The 21,477-nt window shown below is 41.8% G+C and overlaps 2 protein-coding genes across 2 annotated transcripts; both read left to right on the plus strand.

Annotated features, from left to right (window-relative positions):
* Positions 1-59: 59 nt before the first annotated feature.
* Positions 60-2,778, plus strand: si:dkey-190g11.3 (uncharacterized protein LOC567059 homolog). Its single transcript, XM_058071373.1, is given in 6 exon segments — positions 60-373; positions 1,114-1,289; positions 1,710-1,814; positions 1,990-2,091; positions 2,157-2,207; positions 2,284-2,778. Coding segments are annotated over 5 exon segments (666 nt in total). The 5' UTR covers positions 60-373; positions 1,114-1,121; the 3' UTR covers positions 2,524-2,778.
* Positions 2,779-4,058: 1,280 nt separating this feature from the next.
* On the plus strand, positions 4,059-14,740 carry plk2b (polo-like kinase 2b (Drosophila)). Its single transcript, XM_058071578.1, has 14 exons — positions 4,059-4,303; positions 4,372-4,479; positions 4,559-4,675; positions 4,762-4,891; positions 4,984-5,167; positions 7,170-7,368; positions 7,455-7,602; positions 7,708-7,805; positions 8,570-8,711; positions 8,852-8,932; positions 9,210-9,369; positions 9,511-9,640; positions 9,741-9,854; positions 10,232-14,740. The coding sequence occupies exons 1-14, from the start codon at positions 4,118-4,120 to the stop codon at positions 10,421-10,423; spliced, it is 1,989 nt and encodes a 662-aa protein (XP_057927561.1). The 5' UTR covers positions 4,059-4,117; the 3' UTR covers positions 10,424-14,740.
* The last annotated feature ends 6,737 nt before the right edge of the window (positions 14,741-21,477 follow it).

Here is a 21,477-nt window from a genome sequence, read left to right on the forward strand (position 1 = left end):
GTTTTCGTGACGTTAAAATCCGGAAGAGCTATCTGTAGTTAACGGAGAACGTTGTCAACATTGCAAAGCATGCAACGGGTTACTTCTGCCCACAGCTGTTTTTTTTACTATAGATACGTAATAAAAAAATAACAATAAAAAAACTTGTACATAACGAGTCATAAATATCGCTAATACAGCGAGACGAAAATAGCAAACAGCCGCAATGGCAGTGTTGCATATTGTGCCCTACCTTCCCATACAAGTCCATTTTCCTCTCAGCTGGTAGGCAGAATTGTTTATTTGCTTTTATTTGACGACGCAAGTACAGTATAATGGTGTCTCCTTTTACGTCACTCGCATCCCCGCCCCCCAAGCAGTAATAATGAAAGAGGTGAATATCATAAGGGGTTTCTTATTAATGCTGCATTAGTAAAGTCATACAAAAGCTGGTTATTATTATGCTGAGTGTGATTTGTTTGCCATCTGAAGAACAGGCGTGATTATATAAGCAGTATAGCAATATTCTCAGGATGGTAGATTTATTCACTTTGCCATTCATGACATACCTTTTGTGACATAGATACATACTTCCTTTCTGTTGATATATCTTGGTGCGAGCTAGCGAGCCAACATAGCTAACTAGTCATCTTATCACACTCAAAACAGGTCCCTAATTAAGACTATTTCTAACTTGTAGACAATTTAATACCAAAAAATACCCAATATGTATTCAGCAAGTGTAACTGTGTAGATAACTACGTCATCTCCGTTCTCTTCAAATGTGCTGCATATCAACTGAGTAGTGAGAATAGGAGGACAGGAGTAGAAAAGCTTTTTGCTCCAGTCCCATAATAGAGCCACTTCTCTTTAAAAGTTTTATTTTTTTGGGGGGGGGGGGGGGGGTTCTTTCCCTGAGACCAAAATATACTTTAAAAAACAACACTATTTAATAGCTGGTGACCCAAGTGAGTTGCAAGATTGCCTACAGTCTGAGTCAGCACTGGCACTGTATACTGACTATTCAACTGTATATGCAAGTTTCACTTGTATAATATTGTTCTTTGAGAATACATAGTAAAATGATTGCTTTTGTGAGACACTAGTAACCAGGTTTTCTTTTCACATTTGTAGCATTGTCAATGGAGGACTCTATTGAAGAGATCCTGCAGGACTATGAGAAGGTCCTCCCCTCAAGTAGACCTCATCCAGTGTTATCGGCCTGCACAGGCGCTCTGCTCACAGCGTTATATGCAGTCTGGAACCTCTTCACCATGCCCGGTTTCCGCAAAGTCCCTTCAGGCCTGAAGGTGTTCCAGTTTTTTGTATTATTTTAACCTGTCTGCTTACATTGCTTATCCAATCAAACATTATTGGAATGGTGGATTAATGTTAACTTGCACATTAACAATGATTTGCTTATTTTGGAGCCAAGTGTGCTCCGATGTAGCAACAAATGTGAGGGAAGAAGAAAGTGGTAAGTCTATAATTGTGATTTCTGATGCTTTTTTTTTTGGACATAATGCAGCTTTTATTTTCACTGTCAGAGCAAGAAATCTCACTGATCTGGATGTGATTGTCCTTATGTGTGTGGTATGTTGTGGTTTAATGCAATTATGTATTTAATCACGCCACCTCCCATATATGTACATTTTACACATACCACCCTTGTACCAGAGTGTAAGTTCTAATTGTATAATAAAAATGTATCTCTGTGTACTGTGCTTCAGGTTCCCTATTTGCCCTCCAGTAGAGATCAGACGCTGAACATTATGAAGCTGCTTGAGGGCCGCACAGGTTGCCTTGCAGATCTGGGGTCAGGAGATGGAAGACTGGTGAGTAAGCTACTACAGCTAAAGCAGGGGGGTCCAAACTCATTGTCATTAAACTGCATCCCAATCACCACACTGCCAGGCGCAATAGCCCCCAGATGCTCATGCTGTAAGAATGTTTCACCTCATGTTTTATTTGACCTCTTGGGTGTTTGCCGCCTCATCTGCTGGCTTCAAGTGCACCGGGTTCTCCATTCTACTGGCATATGCCTGGACAAAAGCCCGATGGACAGGTGTTCCTTCAAGCCAGACAACTTTTGTTTAAAAAGACTTCTGGAAGGTAAGAACACAAATTAAAATGTTGTGGGGTTTTTTCAACATTTAACCTATTACTTTCTTACACAGACTGATCTTTCAGAATACAACAATGTAACTGCTTTTCTTGCTCCAGGAGCGGTGAGTCTTCAAAGCATTCTCTTTTCCATCATGTTAGTCCATTTGCTTTATGTGGCCTGGTCTGATTGCTCGACAGATGGAAGCGCTCGGTGACAAGCTGCTGAAAGAGCTTCCCGACGATGCACTTGTCGTCGCTTGTCGTTTTCCGTTCCCCAACTGGCCTCAACAGTACACCGATCTCGACCAGACGTGGGCATACTACATCAGAAGTGTGCTGAAGTCAGGACTGAGGGAAGCATCCAGTGTCATGGATGAAAAAAATAGGGGACAGTCTCTAAATACGGTAGGAATGAAGACTGACTGCACTCCAGATTGAGTCTTTGCAGTATCGCTGAATGTCCTGCACGAGCAACATAACATTTGCTCTAATACCTATACAAAGGACTTCTTATAAGACAACTCATTTCACACATGCACTTTAATACAGAAATTTGCAGACTTACCCTCTGTGTTGTTCTGAGCGTTGTTGTGTTCTTTACAAATACAATACTATTTGTTTAAAATTAAATACTAATTTGCATACAAATATGTATGACTTGTTTATCAAAATTATACTTAAAGAACCACATAACCTGACACATTGTACAGTATTATCTCATACTGATTATTACTTTTTTTCCAATGTTGTTAATGAGTCTCCTCATCTGTATTTCAAAGGTAGCCCAATCTATTATGTTTAAATCCAGGTGGATATATCGCCAATATGTTGCATACAAGTTTAAAAAAACTGAACAAAAAGAACATTGCAGCTTGTTTTTGAATTTCTTGGAAAGTGTGTGTCCCATTTCATCTCGAGTAAAATGCCACTATTCAGAAAAAGAACATCATGCCAACAGTAAAATATAGTGGAGGTAGTGTGATGGCCTGGGGCTGATCTGCTGCTTCAGGACCTGGAAGAGTTGCTGTGAAACAATGAATTTTGATGAATCCTTAAGGTGAATGTCCAGCCATTTGTTGGTGACCTCAAACTGAAACCAACGTAGGTTCTGCAGCAGGGTGATGATCCAAACACAATGAATACTTTGGAGTGGCCTAGTCGAAGTCCTGATCTGAATCCTATCATGATGCTGTGGCATGACCTTAAAAAGACGCTTCATGCTAGAAAACCTCCAATGTGGCTGAATGACAACAATTCTGCAAAGGTGAGTGGACCAAAATTCCTCCACAGTGCAGTAAGAGACTCATTGCAAGTTATCGCAAACACTTGATTGCAGTTGTTGCTGCCAAGGGTGGCAGCGACAACTGCAATTATGCTCATGCTGTAAAAATCCCAACGCAGAGGCGTTGCAATTACTGTTGCAACGACACATCATCAGTAGGGTAAAACTAGGGTTTCATCTAAGAACTGCGTTTTGTGTTCAGTTGTGTTGACTAATATTCAAATTAGTTTTTTACACCACTGTATATTTATTTATGCCAGTGGCCTATAGTGACAGGCACAATAATGAAATACCATTCCCCTTTATGCTAGAAGGTACTAAATGAATCAGTGTGTATACTCTTGTTATATTGATGTTCAGTGATGTGCTAAAGGTTGGAAAACTGGTTTGAGTCTGGGATACACTACCTTTAAGTCACCACCCGAGGGCGCTCCAAAACAGCTGCAAAACGACGGAAGTGAGTAGTTGTCAAGACTATTCCATCAGATGAGATGCTTGTGGACCAAGAAATACACCAGATGAACAACAAATATTAAAATGTCATTTTGGTGTGTTGTTTTTTATAGAGACAGCCAAGTGCTCTCGGATGGCCATTGATCATATCTATGCATTTTAATGGCAAAGCACGTGCATTCAGACGCTGACGTCATATGAGGGCGTGACCCAGACGCCCGCCACACTATATAATTAACACTGTCTCTTCAGAGCCGCATTAGTTGTGAGCGGTAGCCCACAAACACAAACAAACATATGGACGTACAGAGGGTTCCGGGGCTCCAGCAGACAAAGAGCGGCAGCATGGGCGAGTCGACGCCGAGGTCCTGCGAGCCTCGGCGGAAGAGAGCGGAGGAGCGCGGTGCACCCTCGGAGATGTCCCGGATTATCACGGATCCGGCCACCGGCAAGTGCTACTGCCGGGGCAAAGTTCTGGGAAAGGTAGCTAAACACACGCAACACGTTTTATACATGAACTCAAACATCAATAACACCTTTTTTTTTTGCAGGGAGGCTTTGCCAAATGCTATGAGATGACTGACCTCTCCACCAGCAAAGTTTATGCAGCTAAAATCATCCCTCATGCCCGAGTCTCCAAACCTCACCAACGGGAGAAGGTTAACCCCTTCATTAAAAAAAAATCTACCTAATCGTAGTTAATCAATGAAATATTGAACTATTTCCTTTTATGTTCAGATTGACAGAGAAATCGAGCTGCACAGAGCACTGCATCACAAGCACATAGTGCACTTTTATCAACATTTTGAGGACAAGGAGAACATCTACATCCTGCTGGAGTACTGCAGCAGAAAAGTAAGCAACATGCACAACTTTAAAGCCATTTTTTTTATCAGGGGGCATGTGTTTCATATGATTAATTTTATTGTATACTTTTGCAGTCCTTAGCACACATCTTGAAGGCTCGCAAGGTGCTCACAGAGCCAGAGGTCCGCTACTACCTACGGCAGATAGTCTCAGGACTAAAGTACCTGCACGAGCAGGAGATCTTGCACAGGGACCTGAAACTCGGTAAGCCCAATTACCGAGAAAATTAGACTTAAGTTTGTGCAGCATTTATGCTTTGATGCTCAAATTCTTTCTTTTCTTCCCATCCCCCTCAGGTAATTTTTTTGTAAGTGAGTCAATGGAGCTGAAGGTCGGTGACTTTGGTTTGGCTGCCAAACTGGAGCCGGCAGGGAACAGGAGGAAGACGATCTGTGGGACTCCCAACTATCTTTCCCCCGAGGTGCTGAACAAGCAGGGTCATGGCTGCGAATCAGACATCTGGGCTCTCGGCTGTGTAATGTGAGTGGACTTCCTCCTAAATTTGTCCTTCCGCGGTGAACGATTGACAGAACTAAACATTCCGGTAAAGAGCGTCCATAACAGTCAGGTTCCATTAAGGTCTGCTCAATGGATTCTTTAAGTGTGGGCAAAATGTCATAACTTTCTTAAAATTCAAGAAAACAACACCAATTTTGGCCCATGTTGAGATCTCAAGTACTGGTGCACAAAAAAGTGACAAATGCCACGCCTGTTTGGTACAACTAAAAGGAATTTACCCAATGCTAACGGTGACATATGTCTTATTATTGCTTATATCTACTTTAGGCTGCGAGTGGTTAGCGCGCAGACCTCACAGCAAGGAGACCCAAGTTCAATCCCACCACACAGCCATCTCTGTGTGGAGTTTGCATGTTCTCCCCATGCATGCGTGGGTTTTCTCCGGGTATACCGGTTTCCTCCCACATTCCAAAAACATGCTAGGTTAATTGGCGACTCTCGAAGACAGCTGGGATAGGCTACAGCACCCCCGCGACCCTCGTGAGGATATGCGATAGAAAATTAATGAATGAATGTCAACTGTATTAGGTAATACGAGTAAAAAGGTGACTATAGGGGTGTTATTTCTTGTCTCCAGTGCTCTATTCATGTTAAAAAGTTCACCACTAGGTAGCGCAGTACTTTTCACACAATATCCGCGAAGTGGAATTCAATATATTTTTGATCATTATTAGAGCCCTGCAAACGTGAATTAACACCCCTAATAGTCACTATTATACTCTTATTATTCTTTGTTTACACTACATTGCGCAATACTGACGTGCAGGCTATGGGATCACGGCAGGGCCATAAGAGATGTGTGGTTAACTGACGTTCTCGAGATTTCTCATATTGCAGTCAAAATTCGGCCTATAACAAATGTGCATCAAAAATTATGTAACGTTATTGTTTTATGATTAATAGTCAGGGCTCGACAATAACGTTGTACCGATGGCCCGGGGCAAGTTAAAACAAAATTCGGGCAAGTAAATCCAATCAGTGATATTCCCGTCGGGCAAGTGCACTTTGGCATGCCATACTGCCAAGAGTTTTTTTAAAAGCGGTTCTTGTTGGGTGTTGGTAAAACACGGACTGCGTAATTCCGGTGGTAATTTGCAAACCAATCCTTGCAAATCTTGAAATGGACCAATCAGAATTGTTTATTCAGACCGCGGGCCGTAATCCACAGTCCGCGTTTTACCCACACCCGTTGTTCGCGATCAACCAATCAGCGATCGTTTGACTACGAAAACATCCGTCATGGCGGCGCTGCCAACGTCGTCTAAATCTGAAGGAAACAGCAAAAAGTGATGAACCAGTGCCTCCTAAATAAGTATTTTATTAGCGGCAGCAAATCAAATGATGGCACAGGTGAGTGAATCACATTGCTGTGACAATTTGAAGTGGTCACAATGAAACACCACCCATTAGATCCAATACCAAGTGCTGATTTTGCACAAGCTACAAAATCTAGCGCTTCCATTTCTCTGTGGATTTTTCTCACCTTTGCTTCACAAATTATTGTTTGACCATTGAGCTTTTTTCTGGATTAAAAACACTTTACTAGTACACAAATGTGTCTATTCAATAATGTTTCATTGTGGTGCACAACTTATAAATATCACTGCTTACTACGACTACCATGTGTAAGGTAGTATGGTAGTACTCTCATTTCATCTTTATTTGAGATTCTCATGTGATGCCACAAAAAATTACATATCATTATGGCAGTCTTTTCATTTTACATGGGGCAAGTTCGGGCAAGTAGTTCTCACCTTAAGGATTCCCCATGGGCAAGTCATTTCGGTTTTTAATGTAGAGCCCTGATAGTATTCGGACAGCATAAGTTACATTAATACTTGAACTGTATGGCATCAGAAAGTATGAAATATTAGGGTTGTATGTCTGGTGGGATACATGGTGGTCATCTACCAGCATGTTAACTGTTTTTTTTTTGTTTGTTTTTATTTTTAATCCTACTCAGGTACACAATGCTCTTAGGCAAACCGCCGTTCGAAACCACCAACCTGAAAGAGACGTACCGGTGCATTCGGGAGGCTCGCTACTCGCTACCTTCCTCGCTCTCGCTGCAGGCCAAGCAGTTGATCGCCAGCCTGCTCGCCAAGATCCCAGAGGAGAGACCCAACCTGGACCACATCTTGAGACATGACTTCTTCACGCAGGTAAATGTCATGTGTGGGAGCAGAGCACTCACCTCCCGCTCCCCCACCAGCCGCGGGGTGCTGACGCACTTTGTGTCCCTGCCAAGGGCTTCAGTCCAGAGCGTTTGCCGGCGAGCTGTTGTCACTCAGCACCGGACTTCCACGTGTCGAGTCCTGCTAAGAGCTTCTTCAAGAAAGCAGCTGCGGCACTCTTTGGAGGAAGGCGGGATAAAGTCAAATACTATGAGACTCTGAGTAAGGAGGATTTACTTCCTGAGCCTTTATACGCCGCCACATTGAGATTTCTGTCGAGTTTAGTGTTGCACTTCACTGCACTGATTTGCACGTTGCATTTGACAGATAAATTAACCAAAGAGGAAGAGGAGATCTACAAACTGCAACACGACCTGGAGAGAACTGTCATCAGCCAGCAGCAGCAGAGTAAAAACATAACCGAGGTACGACTGAATTATTATGGATGATGTTATAGTATAAGGGCTGCACGGTGATCGAGAGGGTGGAATTGAACCCTGGTCTCCTAGCTGTGAGGTCTGCGCGCTAACCACACGACCCTGTGCCGCCAGTATAAAAAGTTAGACATTAAAAACAGATTTAAAGAGGTGGGTTTTTAGTTGTTTTTTGAAACTGGGAAGGTCAGGGTAAACACGCAGCGAATGGGGCAAAGAGTTCCAGTAGGGTGGGGGCAGCAATGGAGAAGGCCCTGTCACCCCATTAAGTTTAAATGAAATACTTTGGAAAGAACGGAAGTGTATTCTAACACTTGGCGGGCCGGATGTGGCCCCCAGGCCGTAGTTTGCCCACCCCTGCCCTATGGTGTTAAATGACATTTCTGGCGCCCCCTATGGGTTGTGGTCAAAATGCTATACAGATATCCTCAAAGGTTTAGGATTGTTCCACAATGACTTCTGCATGATGAGTTGCTAAGATGTTTTGTTTGATAACGGTTCAAGAATAGAAGAGTTTCTCTAATTGTTCAAACCATGCAGGTGGAATTTTCATACGGCCCTTAAATAATAAATAGCCTCACACACACTCACGAGCGAGGAGAGTCACCGCGTAACCATGCAATCAAATGTTCAAAAGATGGTTATTTTCGACCAATTTGCGTCGATGGATGGCTGCTGAGTCACAGTGGGAGGAGATGAATGCTCCGCCATTGCACGTTTCAAACCCTTCTGTACGTCACTCCTTCCCACCTCAGAATGGAAGTCTTCTTCCGCCATCTGCCCAAAGCCCTGTCACCTTGGCAACAGAGAGCTGGTCCCCGACGACAGCGACAACGCGGGATCCCATCCATCTGATCGTCAGGGGGAGTCTGGGGAGCTGCAGCAGCAGTAGCGAGTGTGAGTTTAAACAGCACCCATACACTGGACACTTCATTGGGTACACCTGGGCCACGTGGTACACCATGATGCAGGAAGTCCTTTTAGGCACTTCCTTCATCGTGTCATGATGCTAAACACCTTACGTCTCCTTCCTAAAGGTCTGGAATACAACACCACAGGGAGCGTTGCCGACACTGTTGCCAGCGTGTTGAGGGGATGCCTGGAGAACATGCCTAAAGGTGAGTTCATTACCTCCACCAGCGCTCCAAATATCTGGCTCCTCGGTATGGTATCAGCCCGAGTCATTCTCTAGCATAAATTTATGTATAAATATGTCATTTGCATACAAATTTATACACATGAATAAAATGCTACGGTCAGGATGTTTGTGTATGGATGTGACCTTTTCTTGTCTCATTCGAACAACAAGATACGTGTGTTTACATTATTAGTCAATGTGTCGGTGCAGGAGTCAAGATACGAGTCCCAATCCTCTTCTTGTGTTCCTCCCTTCAGCCGACAACATTCCACAGGGTGCAAACAGCTGCAGCCTGCAGTGGGTGACCAAGTGGGTGGACTACTCCAACAAGTACGGCTTTGGATACCAGTTGTCCGATCACACCGTGGGCGTCCTCTTCAACAGTGGCACTCACATGAGCCTCCTGCCAGACAGAAAGTAAGTGCCTGTCTCTCTCTCGCTCACTCACTCACTCTCGCTTTTTGGCATTGCTTGTTCCAGCATGCTTTGCTATGTAAATGCTGCCAGTGCCAACCTACTTGAGTTTACAATAAGCCATTTTCTGCCCTTCATCATCAGGACCATCCACTATTACGCAGAGTTGGGCCAGCGCTCTGTCTTCCCCACCTGCGAGGTTCCGGAACACTTCGTGGGCCAAGTGACTGTGCTCAAATACTTCTCCCACTACATGGAGGAAAACCTGATGGATGTTAGTTTCCTCCTTCGTGCTTTCCTTCCCCACTCCACCCCTCCATAGATGGACACCGTGTCGCAGCATGTCGGAGGCTAATGCGCTGTTGTGTTCTCAGGGCGGGGACCTGGGCACACTGACGGATGATGCACACATGCCAAGGCTCTATTTGCTGCAGTGGCTCAAGTCGGACCGCGCCCTCATGATGCTCTTTAACAACGGCACTTTCCAGGTAAACACGCCGGGGAAAACAGATGGTTGCTGTGCATGCTCAGATAAGCAATAAACAACCGGAAGGGAGGAGGAAGCGGGGCTGTAGACGACCACAATGTATCCCAATCGGCATCCTCATATAATACTCTATAGGCTGGGCATTCAGGAAAACACATTTCTTTTTCCATGATGTGGTGCATTCAGGAAAGCGCAGAATTAGGAAATATCGCACTTGAAGTCTGTCGAATGTCCAGTCTGGATCAGAAATGACTTTTTAAAACTTCTGGTGCTTTTTAGAATCCCAAATAAAAAAATAATAATTTTAATTGATTTTATGATGATTTTATTTGACACAAAAAAGCAAGCCCTTATTGTCTTTTTCTTATCACCCAAAAGGTCAACTTTTACCACGACCACACAAAGATCATCCTGTGCTGCCAGAGGGACGAGTACATGCTGACCTACATCAACGAGGATCGTGTGTCCAAAACCTTCAAGGTCAGCTCCTTGCTGGCGTCCGGCTGCCCTGCAGACCTGCGCGAGCGTATGGTCTACTCCCTCAACATGCTGCTGCAGCGTTGCAGCTAAGGACACTATCTATCTCTCTAAACTATCTATCATGGATCTGTGCGAGTGGAATTTTTGGCGGGGATGAGGGAAGCCTGTGTGCTAAGTCATGTAGCATTGCTGTGACTGTTCGGGAGAAGAAAGGACAGATTGTGGGTGAAGAAGGGAAGATGCTGGAGGAGAGACAACTGTTGGACCGGGGATGTTGGTACGATAAAGAGAGGATGTTTGTGGAAAGATGAAAGCTGGGCTGGCACCAGCTTATGGGACGATGTGGGGGGGGGGCGAGACTGTGTCAGTATTGTAAATTATGTACAGTGTAAGCCGCCATGCACAAACACCATGTGGTGATGTGTGTGTGTGTGTGTGAATGGGCCAGGGTTCAACTGTTTTTAGAAAAAGATATAAATATGTGTGAGTGTGGGAGGTTTGTAATATCACACTACCTTTTAAAAACTGTGATTTCTTCTCTTTCATGATAAGAGGGGAGAGTGAGCAGGAGCATCCTGGTAGAAAATGTCCAGTCATAACTTATTGTGTACAAAAAAAACCTGCAGTATTTATTTATTTAATAATAAAGTGCATTTTGCAAGGACAAAAAATCTGTTTTATATTCAGAAAAATACGACAATAACTACTGCGTCACACCCATACACAACCTCATTTTTCTTAATTCCCTCAAAGCGTACCCATGACCTTGGCACATTTTTTATAAATATTTCTATAAACTCTGAGGGCATGGATGAAAGCTTAATGGAACATAATGACGCTCCTATCTCATTCTGCTCCAAATCAAAGCAACTGTGTTATCTTCAAATTAGAACAAGGGAAATAGGCTCAGGGAGATAGACGGACACACAGCAAAGATGACCCCGACGTCCCCGGCATTGAGAAACACCCACTTCTATCCAAACTGTGTGATGAAACCTACTAGGAAACTCATTAGAGAGTCCTGGCAATCCTTATGTGCTCTCTGGCTGTAACCATGGAAACAAGTCAACACTGACCAAAAGTATTTTTTTTTTTAGCCAGAATGTAAAGAGAAGAGTCGGAGGCCATCTTCTTAGATGCTCTACCTCTCCGTTTGTCTCCAGAATGTCCTTTAGAACACCTCTACAGCTTATGTAACATCTCCTTTCCAAACATGGATTTGGATTTTGAGTCATCCCCTTCAGATGAGCTGTTCATTTGGGTGCGCTGCCGAGTTCAGCAATAAATCGTGGAGATACCCACGCCAAACAGGAGGTAGCACACATGAGAAAAGAGCGGGAATTATTCATGTTGTTTGAGGATTGCCTCCAGGTCAGAGTGTTTTGCCAGTAATGGACACTAAAGTCGGATAGAAATAGACTCTATTATTGACGTTGTGTGAGGTTTTAACCTGCAGCAGATGGGTGTCCTTGAATAGTCACACTCTGGTTAATGCATCACAGCATATCATAGCAGCCTGTAGATGCCACGCCTTGTTATGTTATACAGTGACAGTAAAAAAAAAGTGGATAAAGTCCGACATGACATAGTGAAAAAAAAAATATCCTCCCATTTAGTGTGGCAGTGGTACATCTTTGGCTTCTTTGTCCCTCGTCCTCACTCAGTTTCAAATCTCTCCTTGGGTTTAAAATAAACAAATTAGAAGCTAACCGATTTGCTCGCTAAATACCGGTTGTTAAGCAGCAGCCATCTCTTGTGTCACTTCCGAGGTCCCGTGGCCTGCAGTACACAGTGTGGTGTAAACAAAGCTAGCAGTACTGTCAGTGGCAGTGTATGGCAGATTAGTGTTAGACTAATAGGATAGGGAGTGGTTAGCACGCAGACCTCACAGCGAGGAGACCAGGGTTCAATTCCACCCTCGGCCATCTCTGTGTGGAGTTTGCATGTTATCCCCGTGCATGCGTGGGTTTTCTCCGGGGACTCCGGTTTCCTCCCACATTCCTAAAACATGCTAGGTTAATTGGCGACTCCAAATTGTCCATAGGTATGAATGTGAGTGTGAATGGTTGTTTGTCTATATGTGCCCTGTGATTGGCTGGCCACCAGTCCAGGGTGTACCCCGCCTCTCGCTCCAAGAGCTGGGATAGGCTCCAGCACCCCGACCCTCTTGAGGAAAAGCGGTAGAAAATGACTGAATGAATAATAGGATAGGGTGATGCCAATTTTTTTTAATGCCATGCGATTGACCCGCATTATGTACGAGATACTAAAACAACAACAAACTTTCCCAATGCTAACAGTGAGTTATTATGTTGTGATGATGATTACTTTACAGTCAAAGGTGACTATAGGGGTGCTATTTAATGTCTCTGGGGCTCTAATGATGCTACAAACCTTTTTTAGAAAGTCATAAACAGGTTTTCTATGCTCTAACTATGGAAATATTCAGTTTATTAATATTGAATCTTACTTTGCGGAAGTTCAGTTGTCGAGTCTGAAGCCAATTCACCGCGATAAACGAGGAATGACTGCATTAGTTTCACCTGGCCTTGTTGGCTGGCCCCGCCCTGTGATGGTCTCTTTACCTGCCCTTGTATCCTAATTAGTCTTGAGCATATTGTTGTCTCGTGTTGTGCTATTAAGTCATTTTTTTGCTGTATAGTTTTGAGAAAGTTAGAGAAATGAGGCTTTATGAGTATGACCCTGCTCCTGGTGTTGCCTGGGAATGTTTTACACACAAGTAAGTGATTTTCATTGCTTTTCTGTATGTTTTATATACTGGTTGAAAACAGTCCTGTAGGAAATTCATAATAAAGCTGTACAACACTGTATTGCTGCCTGGCTTCATGGGTTATTTATAGTTCTACTTCTGTTGGTGGCTATCATTAATAACTGGCGGGAGGAGCGATTGCAGTAATGATTACCCTCGATGTTACTGCTGCATACAGCTGAGTCTGTTGTGTCACACTGACAGAAGGAAGAAGTTGTTGTTGTTGTTGTTATAGTGCATGCAGCCAGCCAGGCAGGCAGGCTTGAGCCATGCGATGAGGCTAAGCTGGACTGACAAAGGGGATGTTTATACGTCAGCTTCTAGCCCAAAGTTCTCCGCAGGCTGAAGACTGAGTGAATCGCTTTGGCATTGGAAGTGACTGCAGGCACATTCTTAGTTAAAACACACCCAGATGAACTACAATGATTGGAAAGGGTTTAGTGTCTATATTTCTATTATTTACAAGGTATATTTACATCGTGTCTGATATCATTTATCCAGATTTCAGTCATTTTACCATTATGAAGTTATCGCCTGTGTCATACACCCAAAAAGCAAATATACACATATATCATATATTTTTGATGACTTTATACGGTAGAAAATGTAAAACTAATAATATTAGACAGTGGGGGTGGCGGAACCTTTGTCTCGGGAGCTGTTGTGCCAGGATTGCATTGGGGCGTGGACTTCCGCCAACGCTCAGACGCAATGTGGACGAAGAAGTTCCTGCTCCATGTCCTCACTGCTGTCCATCCATATGTCCTTACAGGTCAGTTGTTGTTAAAAGTAACAAATACAATCTCTGTAAACTCATAATAGGTGAAGGGAAGTAATTCAAACATATCATATTGTGAAGCGCTTTCGAAATAGAGTAAGTTTATTAGTAGCATCCAACCAAATGTACCGTGTCGCAGCCATTTTGGGTTCAGATGGCTCTCAGCCTTGTCTCACAGGCAAGCTCGTTGTATGTAGTTATTGAACTGGACGAAGAAGTTGCTGCTTTGTGTCCTCACTGCTGTCCATCCATATCTGTCCTTACAGATTGTTGTATTTTGTCATTGTGGTGCCATCCTGGGACCTGTAACACTAAGTCTACACTGTAATTTATTCACTTGTCTTTAATCAGTTTATTTATTATTATTACGCTATTTATCTCATTCAATGTCAGCCATTTTCCAAAAGACAACCCCTTCAGTGTCGGACATTTTGACGATTTTGATTTTAGCACTTATGCCTGAGCAAAGGCTACATCATCCCCATGCATTCATGACTGCTAGGAAGTTAGAAAAGCATCTAAATGTAAATAAAAAAAAAACATGACCAACAACTAAAATAAGCTAGTAGCTACTTTGATTGTGAAAATAAAGTGTGACTGTGTGTCTTAACAACAAACATGATCTTTTTTGTAAACCTAATTGCACAGAATTGTGTAGAAAGCAACACGACAAGGGAGCTAATGCTAGCAAAGCTAATTCACTGTAGCATACATGCTAAAAACGTTAGCACTGATGCTAGTGCTAATGCTACATGAACCCCAGAGTATAAGTTTTCATTCAATAAATATCAAAATGTCTATTAAAAAAACGGCCAACATAAAGTGTTATTTGCTTTGATTGTCAATGGAATATATGACCTACCAACAGAATTGTCTTTTTGTGAATTGAGAATTGTGTTGAAATATGACATGCATCCCAATAAGGAAAGCGATAGAAAGATGAAATACTTGGCATTGCAGGGATAAAAAGGGGGTTAAATAGGAGGGGGCGTTATATCCTTATTTTTATTTTCACCTTTCGACTCACAGGCACCTATACTTTAAGATGACTAATATAATAAATGATAACACAACTCATTGCATTCCGTACATACTAGCAAATGGGGGAGGGGGATGGTGTTTCAACATGTCAGATTGCTATATGGATAAATACAGGAATAAGCATATTGGCACAACATTCTATTTCTGCAAGTTTCTGTTTGCGTTCTTGTTTTAAACAGAATAGTGTTGCAGTGAGACAAAGGAAGGCGTTCAGCAAATCTTCCTGAAATGTGTCAAGTATTTAAAAACGGCCCTGCCAAGTCGAGGGAGGGAGCTTCAAAGCTGCGTTTCAATCCATGACTCACTGTAGAGATAGAGGGACAAGGCAAATCCTACACACACGCACACACACACACACAATTGTACATGCAACTACACATTGCCCATCTTCCTTGGGATTTATAGCTGGGGCTGCATTACTCAATAAAAACCATGAATGTTCAACATTCTGCGTCATATTACATTTACATGCTTAAATACTGTACTTAAAGGACAATGCTATAGAATAGGGGTGTCCAAAGTGTGGCCCGGGGGGCTTTTTTATTTTAAATATATTTTAACAAAAAAAAACAGCTAAAATAAAAAATTCAGTAATTTCAAAAAGGTGATTGTCCCATCCACCGTATCACACCTAAGTTCACGTGGAAAAGGTTATAAAGCCATTTCTAAAACTTTGGGACTCCAGCAAACCATGGCGAGAGCCATTATCCACAAGGAACAGACGAAAACCACTGCTGAACAAAAAGAACATTAAGGCAGATCTCAATTTTGCCAGAAATCTTCATGATCCCCAACACACACACACCAACAGTAAAATATGGTGGTGGTAGTGTGATGGTCTGGAGCTGTTTTGCTGCTCCAGGACCTGGAAGACTTGCTGTGATAAATGGAACCATGGATTCTGCTGTCTATCCTGAAGGAGAATGTCCGGCCATCTGTTGGGGACCTCAAGCTGAAACCAACTTGGGTTCTGCTGCTGCTGATGATCCAAAACACACCAGCAAGTCCATCTCTGAATGGCTGATTAAAATCCAAATGCAAAACTCATTGCAAGTTTTGATTGATTGAATTTGATTGTTGTTGCTGGTGGCCCAAACATTTATTAGGTTTGCATCACTTCTTCACACAGGGCCACATATGTTTGGATTTTTTTCTTGCTTAATAATGAAGTTTCATTTAAGAACTGCATTTTGTGTTGAGTTGTGTTGTCACTGACTAATATTTAAATTAGTTTGATGATCTGAAATATTTAAGTGTGACAATCATGCAAAAAAATCACACCACTGTAACAATGGTGCTCACACCAAATAGTCACACCGAGGACAGTTTGGACCTGTTTACTTTTTATGGCATTGTGTCCATAGCGAAGATGTAATGAAATGTGAGGAGTGGATATGAGATGTTCCGTAAAACAGTCATGCACTGTGAACATCAACATCATCACTTCAACCGGTGCTTCCTCTGTGACATGATGTTGGCGTCAGCGTAGAATAGATGAGCGAGATGCTGAGCTACACATGCCCACCCAAATAGAACGCATTTCTCCGAGTATTTGAATTCATAAAGAAGCCCAGTGCATGCCTCTGCATTGAAAATAACCCCAAAAAAAGTGTGTAGTGAGGTCGGACTGGTCAGGGACAATCATTGCGAGCGGGATTTGTGTGAGAATGAGTCAATCAGTGCCACACGTCTTAATAATAGAGAGGCAGACTGCAACTGAGATGAGTGGGAAAGCCCTGTTTCTATGGCAACTGTGTCTAACTTCATGCTCCATGTGTAAACATCTGCAATTCATTTAGCTGCTGTCTCTTTGTCATCCGTCATTATGTGAACAACATCTTAAAGTTATGCTTTTTCCACTTTTCTGACCTATAAATTTAGTTACAATGTTGTATTCTTGTGTTAAAACATGCCAGAGTTTCAGATAATGACGTTTGCACATTTGGAAGTGAAGTTTGAGATTGCTCATAACGCACGGTTTCAGTAGGCGTGGTAAAACTGCCCTTTTGTGATGTCACAGAGGAACAGACTTCCTGATATGGGCGTGGCGCCACCCTCCCCCAACTCAGCTTTTCTTTTGATGTTGCTAGCAATGCCTCGTAAAGGAAAGCCACATTTGTTTACATCTTGAAGTAACCTCTTTTCTTGAGAAACTTTGGACTGTACAGTCTCTACTTGCGTGCATGGGTTTCTGGCGGCTCTAAATTGTCCATAGGTATGAATGTGAGTGTGAATGGTTGTGAGTGGTTCTCCGGATACTTCCTCCCACATTACAAAAACATGCTAGGTTAATTGGCAACTCCAAATTGTCCATAGGTATGAATGTGAGTGTGAATGGTTGTGAATGGTTCTCCGGGTACTCCGGTTTCCTCCCACATTCCAAAAACATGCTAGGTTAATTGGCGACTCCAAATTGTCCATAGGTATGAATGTGTGAATGGTTCTTTGTACCCTGTGATTGGCTGGCGACTAGTCCAGGGTGGCCCCGCCTCTCGCCTGAAGACAGCTGGCATACCCGTGACCGTAGTGCGGATAAGTGGCATAGAAAATGGATGGATGGATAATTATCACGCTACTTTTGTTTGCATATGTATGGGCAAGTGTGTGAGGGGTCCCCAACCGCCAGGCCGGGGACCGATACCGGTCCGTGGCGCATTTGCTACCGGGCCGCACAGAAATAATAAATAATTTATTAACGACAGCATTCTTGCCAAATTAATTTTGGCCTGTGCCCCTTGACACACCAATATCACTGTCTACTCTCTATAGATATAATAATACAAGTGGATAGGATGTCATCATAGAAATTCATTGGAGCTAGTAGTACATCTTGTTTATCTGCCTACATCTATGTTATATATATATATATATATATATATATATATATATATATATATATATATATATATTTATGCTGTATTTTTCTGCCACACATTGCTGGTCTGTGAAAAAAAGACCCAAATCACACTGGTCCGTGGTGAAAAAAAGGTTTGGGACCCCTGATGTAAGGTACTGCAATGCTGCCATGCAGCTGTTATTTCTGTCTTAAGAAGGTTCACCTGCGCGTGTGATGAAGCAACGTTTAGAAGATGTGCATGCAGACAAACAGCTTGACTCACTCACGTTGGTTCAAAGTGATGTGATAATAATTGCCAGTTTGGTTGGAGTGTGTGTGTGTTTGCTGAAAAGCCCACCTGGAGTAGAACACTTAGGTCTGACTAAGACCTCCTGAAGTCTAGCTGCATGGCATGTCTGTTTGCAGGTCTTTTATCTTTACAAAAGAGCATCGTATCCGGATAAGAGTCAGGTTGATGGTCTCATGACAACCGCGCTTTGTAGTCTAAAATACAAATATTTAAAAGGGGCTTTTACGATAGTCTAATTCAGGACTGTCCAAATTTGCCATTTGTTTAATTATCGGCCCTATACACATTCTAAAAATAGCGTTTCAAAAGAAAACTAATCAATAAAACAGCAAAAATGGACAAATCAGCGGTCAAAAAGTCAAAATATGAAGACAAAAAAGCAGTAATTTAGTGAAAACATTCAAAATTTACAAGAATAACATAATTTTAGAAGCATGAAGTTGAAATATTGAAAAGAATTGTTGTAATACTATGGCAAAAAAACGAAAGAAATTAGGTCATAATGGTACAAGATTACAGTCAAAATATAATGATGTATAATAATGGAACATTTTTTAAAAGTGTAAAAAAATATTTAATATTTAATGGCAATGAAGTTAAAATATTAAGAGAAATAATTCTAACAAGAAAAAAGTTTTTCGAGGGTAAACTTGCAATATTATAAGGAAAAATTTCATTTTAATAGCATAGAATTGAAATATTCGAGAAAAGGTTTGCAACAAATGCAATTTTTTGATAACTGGGTTGGGGAAAAGGTTATATTGTGGGAATAAAGTCAAAATATTATTGGGTAAATAAAGTCCTAATATTAGAACAAGAAAATGGTTTGATTGGTAGTTTATTCCAGACTGGTCCCACTGCTATTGGTCAAATAAGTAGGGAGAGTCAGGTTTTACGTGTATATTTTAAACTTATTATAATTTGAATTTATAGTTCATATGATTTCATTTGAGTTGTGTTTGTCCTCATCTGTGAGTCTCCAAGCACTACACAGGTCTACACTCCTGGACTTGGTGGCTTGTGCTTGCCAACATAAACATGTCTCCGGGATTCCAGCAGTACTTAGTATCAGCATGAACTAATTCAAAAGGAAATGTTTTCCATGCGTGAGTTTTGCCTGAGCATGTTCAGACAAGCTTGAGTGAAACCCTCCCAAACCAAGAATGACGATACTTCTACTGGCCTTCGGGCAAATACCTATCATCGCTCTCTGAGCTTCTGTCTCAAGTAGCTTGTGTTTGTGTAGAAGAGCAATGCCCTATAGTTTACAATTGGTAGGTGGCATAGTGGCGTGTTTCATCGTGTCAACATGCAAATGTTAGTCTTTACTCATGTTGAAAGTAATGACCATTGTGGAAACTGCCTTTCATTATATTACTGACATACTTTAGTTAGTTAGTTTAGTTAGTTCGTTCATATTAGTGGTAATGATATTATTCTGGTAGATTATTATAAATTATTTCCAAATTTAATAAAAAATGAACAATAAAATAAAAATAATAAATGTAACATGTTATGCATTATTGTGTCATTTGTATTTCTTTATTGTATGTACCTAAACATAAAAGATTAACATAATAGAGTAAGTATTGTTATAAGCAACATCTTCAGCGACAACACTTCAACTAGCCGGATGTTGCTCCGCCCACTTTCGTGGACACATACAAAGTCACGTGACAACCTAATATTATATAGTGCTAGTTTTAGCTTGCTTGGCTAAATCTCTTACGAAGTCTGCTACCTTCCCCAATTTCTGTCTTAAACATTTAGAGATTTTGTCTGCGGTTTCTTCGTCCGCTACTTGTGGTGTAAAAGGAGGTGTGCACGGCGAAAAGACCCGCCTTCAATTATGGACTTCAACGTCAGATAAACACGGAAGTGAAGCAGCAACCTTCAGCAAGGTAAACAGAACCTCGTTTTGTGTTCAATACGTCGCATTTAGTGGTCACAACATTAGGTACACCGGCACAATTGCATCCAATAGCTATCAGTCTTTGCGATATTGTCCCCTTCTCATCTAAAGAGACGAGGAAACCAAAATAATAGAAACGTATCTTGGTGTGTTTAAAGTATAAAGTACTAGTTTACAAGGATCACTCTGAACGCAGCACCTACCCCTCTTTTGCGCATAGCACTTTTCGTTATTTGTGTCTTGGGCGAGCTGGAGCCGAGCCCATCTGACTTTTGGGGCAAAAGGCAGGGTACACCCCGAACCCTGGTTACCATTTAGCCACAAGGCACAGACAACCAACCAATTAAGAGTCTCCAATAAGGCTACCTTTATTTGGGATGTGGGAGGAAGTTGAGGTACCTGCAGAAAAACCACACAAGCACAGGGAGAACATGCAAACATGCATGTAAACTCCAAAAAGAGCAGTATTATTATTGTTATTGTTACAAAAAATAAAATTTTTGGTAAAGTTCTTAGGTATACCTAATTTACCTGGGTGAGACTCCACATCATATCACATCTCAGGCTTTCATATCTTTCATATTACCTCATCAGAACTATCTATTCTTGTCACTTGAAGGGAAAAATGTAAGTCAATAACAACAACAACAACAAAAGTACTATTCTACCAGACACCTTCAAATTCAGAAGCTGCAAGTTCAGGTCCTGAAAGGCAGAAGGATTTGAAGAGATGTGCTAGGAGATGTAGGTCAAGGATGAGCGAAGGCGGCATAGACGAGGCTTCAGTCAAAGCTGAACATAAGGTTGTCTATTTTGTTTGTGTTTTGTGGCCTCATCGTGTTACACTTTTAAAAGCAGTGAAATTGTGATTGGATCACGCTTGCCGTTGTGAAAAAACACAAGCTTCAACACCCATCTCGTCTGGTTTACGGTCGGCATGCATTGAAACCAATGACATTAATGTCAAATGAGTGTTTCTGTTAGTGCGCAAACAAGAGCAAACATGCACTGTATGGGGTTGGAGGTGGAACAGCAGATCTCAAGTTAATTTGGGCAGGTAAACAGCTATTTTCGAAAGGCTATTTCAACAATTCTCAACATGCAATTGCAGGCTGGCCAATGCTACTTTAACCAACAGCAACAATGTTAATGTATGATGACAACCTTGTAAGTCCGTGTTATTGATATGATTTTGAACTTCAAGAGATTGTCCATATTTTACTGTTAAATCTGTGTGTGATATGTTGTTACAAATATCTCCTATGTCCTTCAAAAGATGTACAAGCCATTTACTGTACCTTATTTTGAAGAAAAGTGCTGACAACCTTGAATAGTGAACATCGTCTGTCTAATTGTTGTATTTCTGTGAAGTAATTTGGTGCAAATCTATCCCACTTAGGGCTGTCTGTGTCCTACCACATAAGGGTTTATAAAGGGTTTTTTCCCCCAATGCCATACTTAATTGTCAAGCCATGATATACTGTACTGTATATTGGA

Source organism: Doryrhamphus excisus, chromosome 4 (assembly GCF_030265055.1).
Source record: "Doryrhamphus excisus isolate RoL2022-K1 chromosome 4, RoL_Dexc_1.0, whole genome shotgun sequence".
In the NCBI taxonomy this organism is placed as follows: Eukaryota; Metazoa; Chordata; class Actinopteri; order Syngnathiformes; family Syngnathidae; genus Doryrhamphus; species Doryrhamphus excisus.

Excerpts from the sequence above, each read along its gene's own strand:
- plk2b (XM_058071578.1), top strand. The coding sequence starts at position 4,118 with ATGGACGTACAGAGGGTTCCGGGGCTCCAGCAGACAAAGAGCGGCAGC. Across the intron at positions 4,304-4,371 it reads GGGGCAAAGTTCTGGGAAAG|GGAGGCTTTGCCAAATGCTA; the intron begins GTAGCTAAACAC and ends TTTTTTTTGCAG. Across the intron at positions 9,855-10,231 it reads TTAACAACGGCACTTTCCAG|GTCAACTTTTACCACGACCA; the intron begins GTAAACACGCCG and ends ATCACCCAAAAG.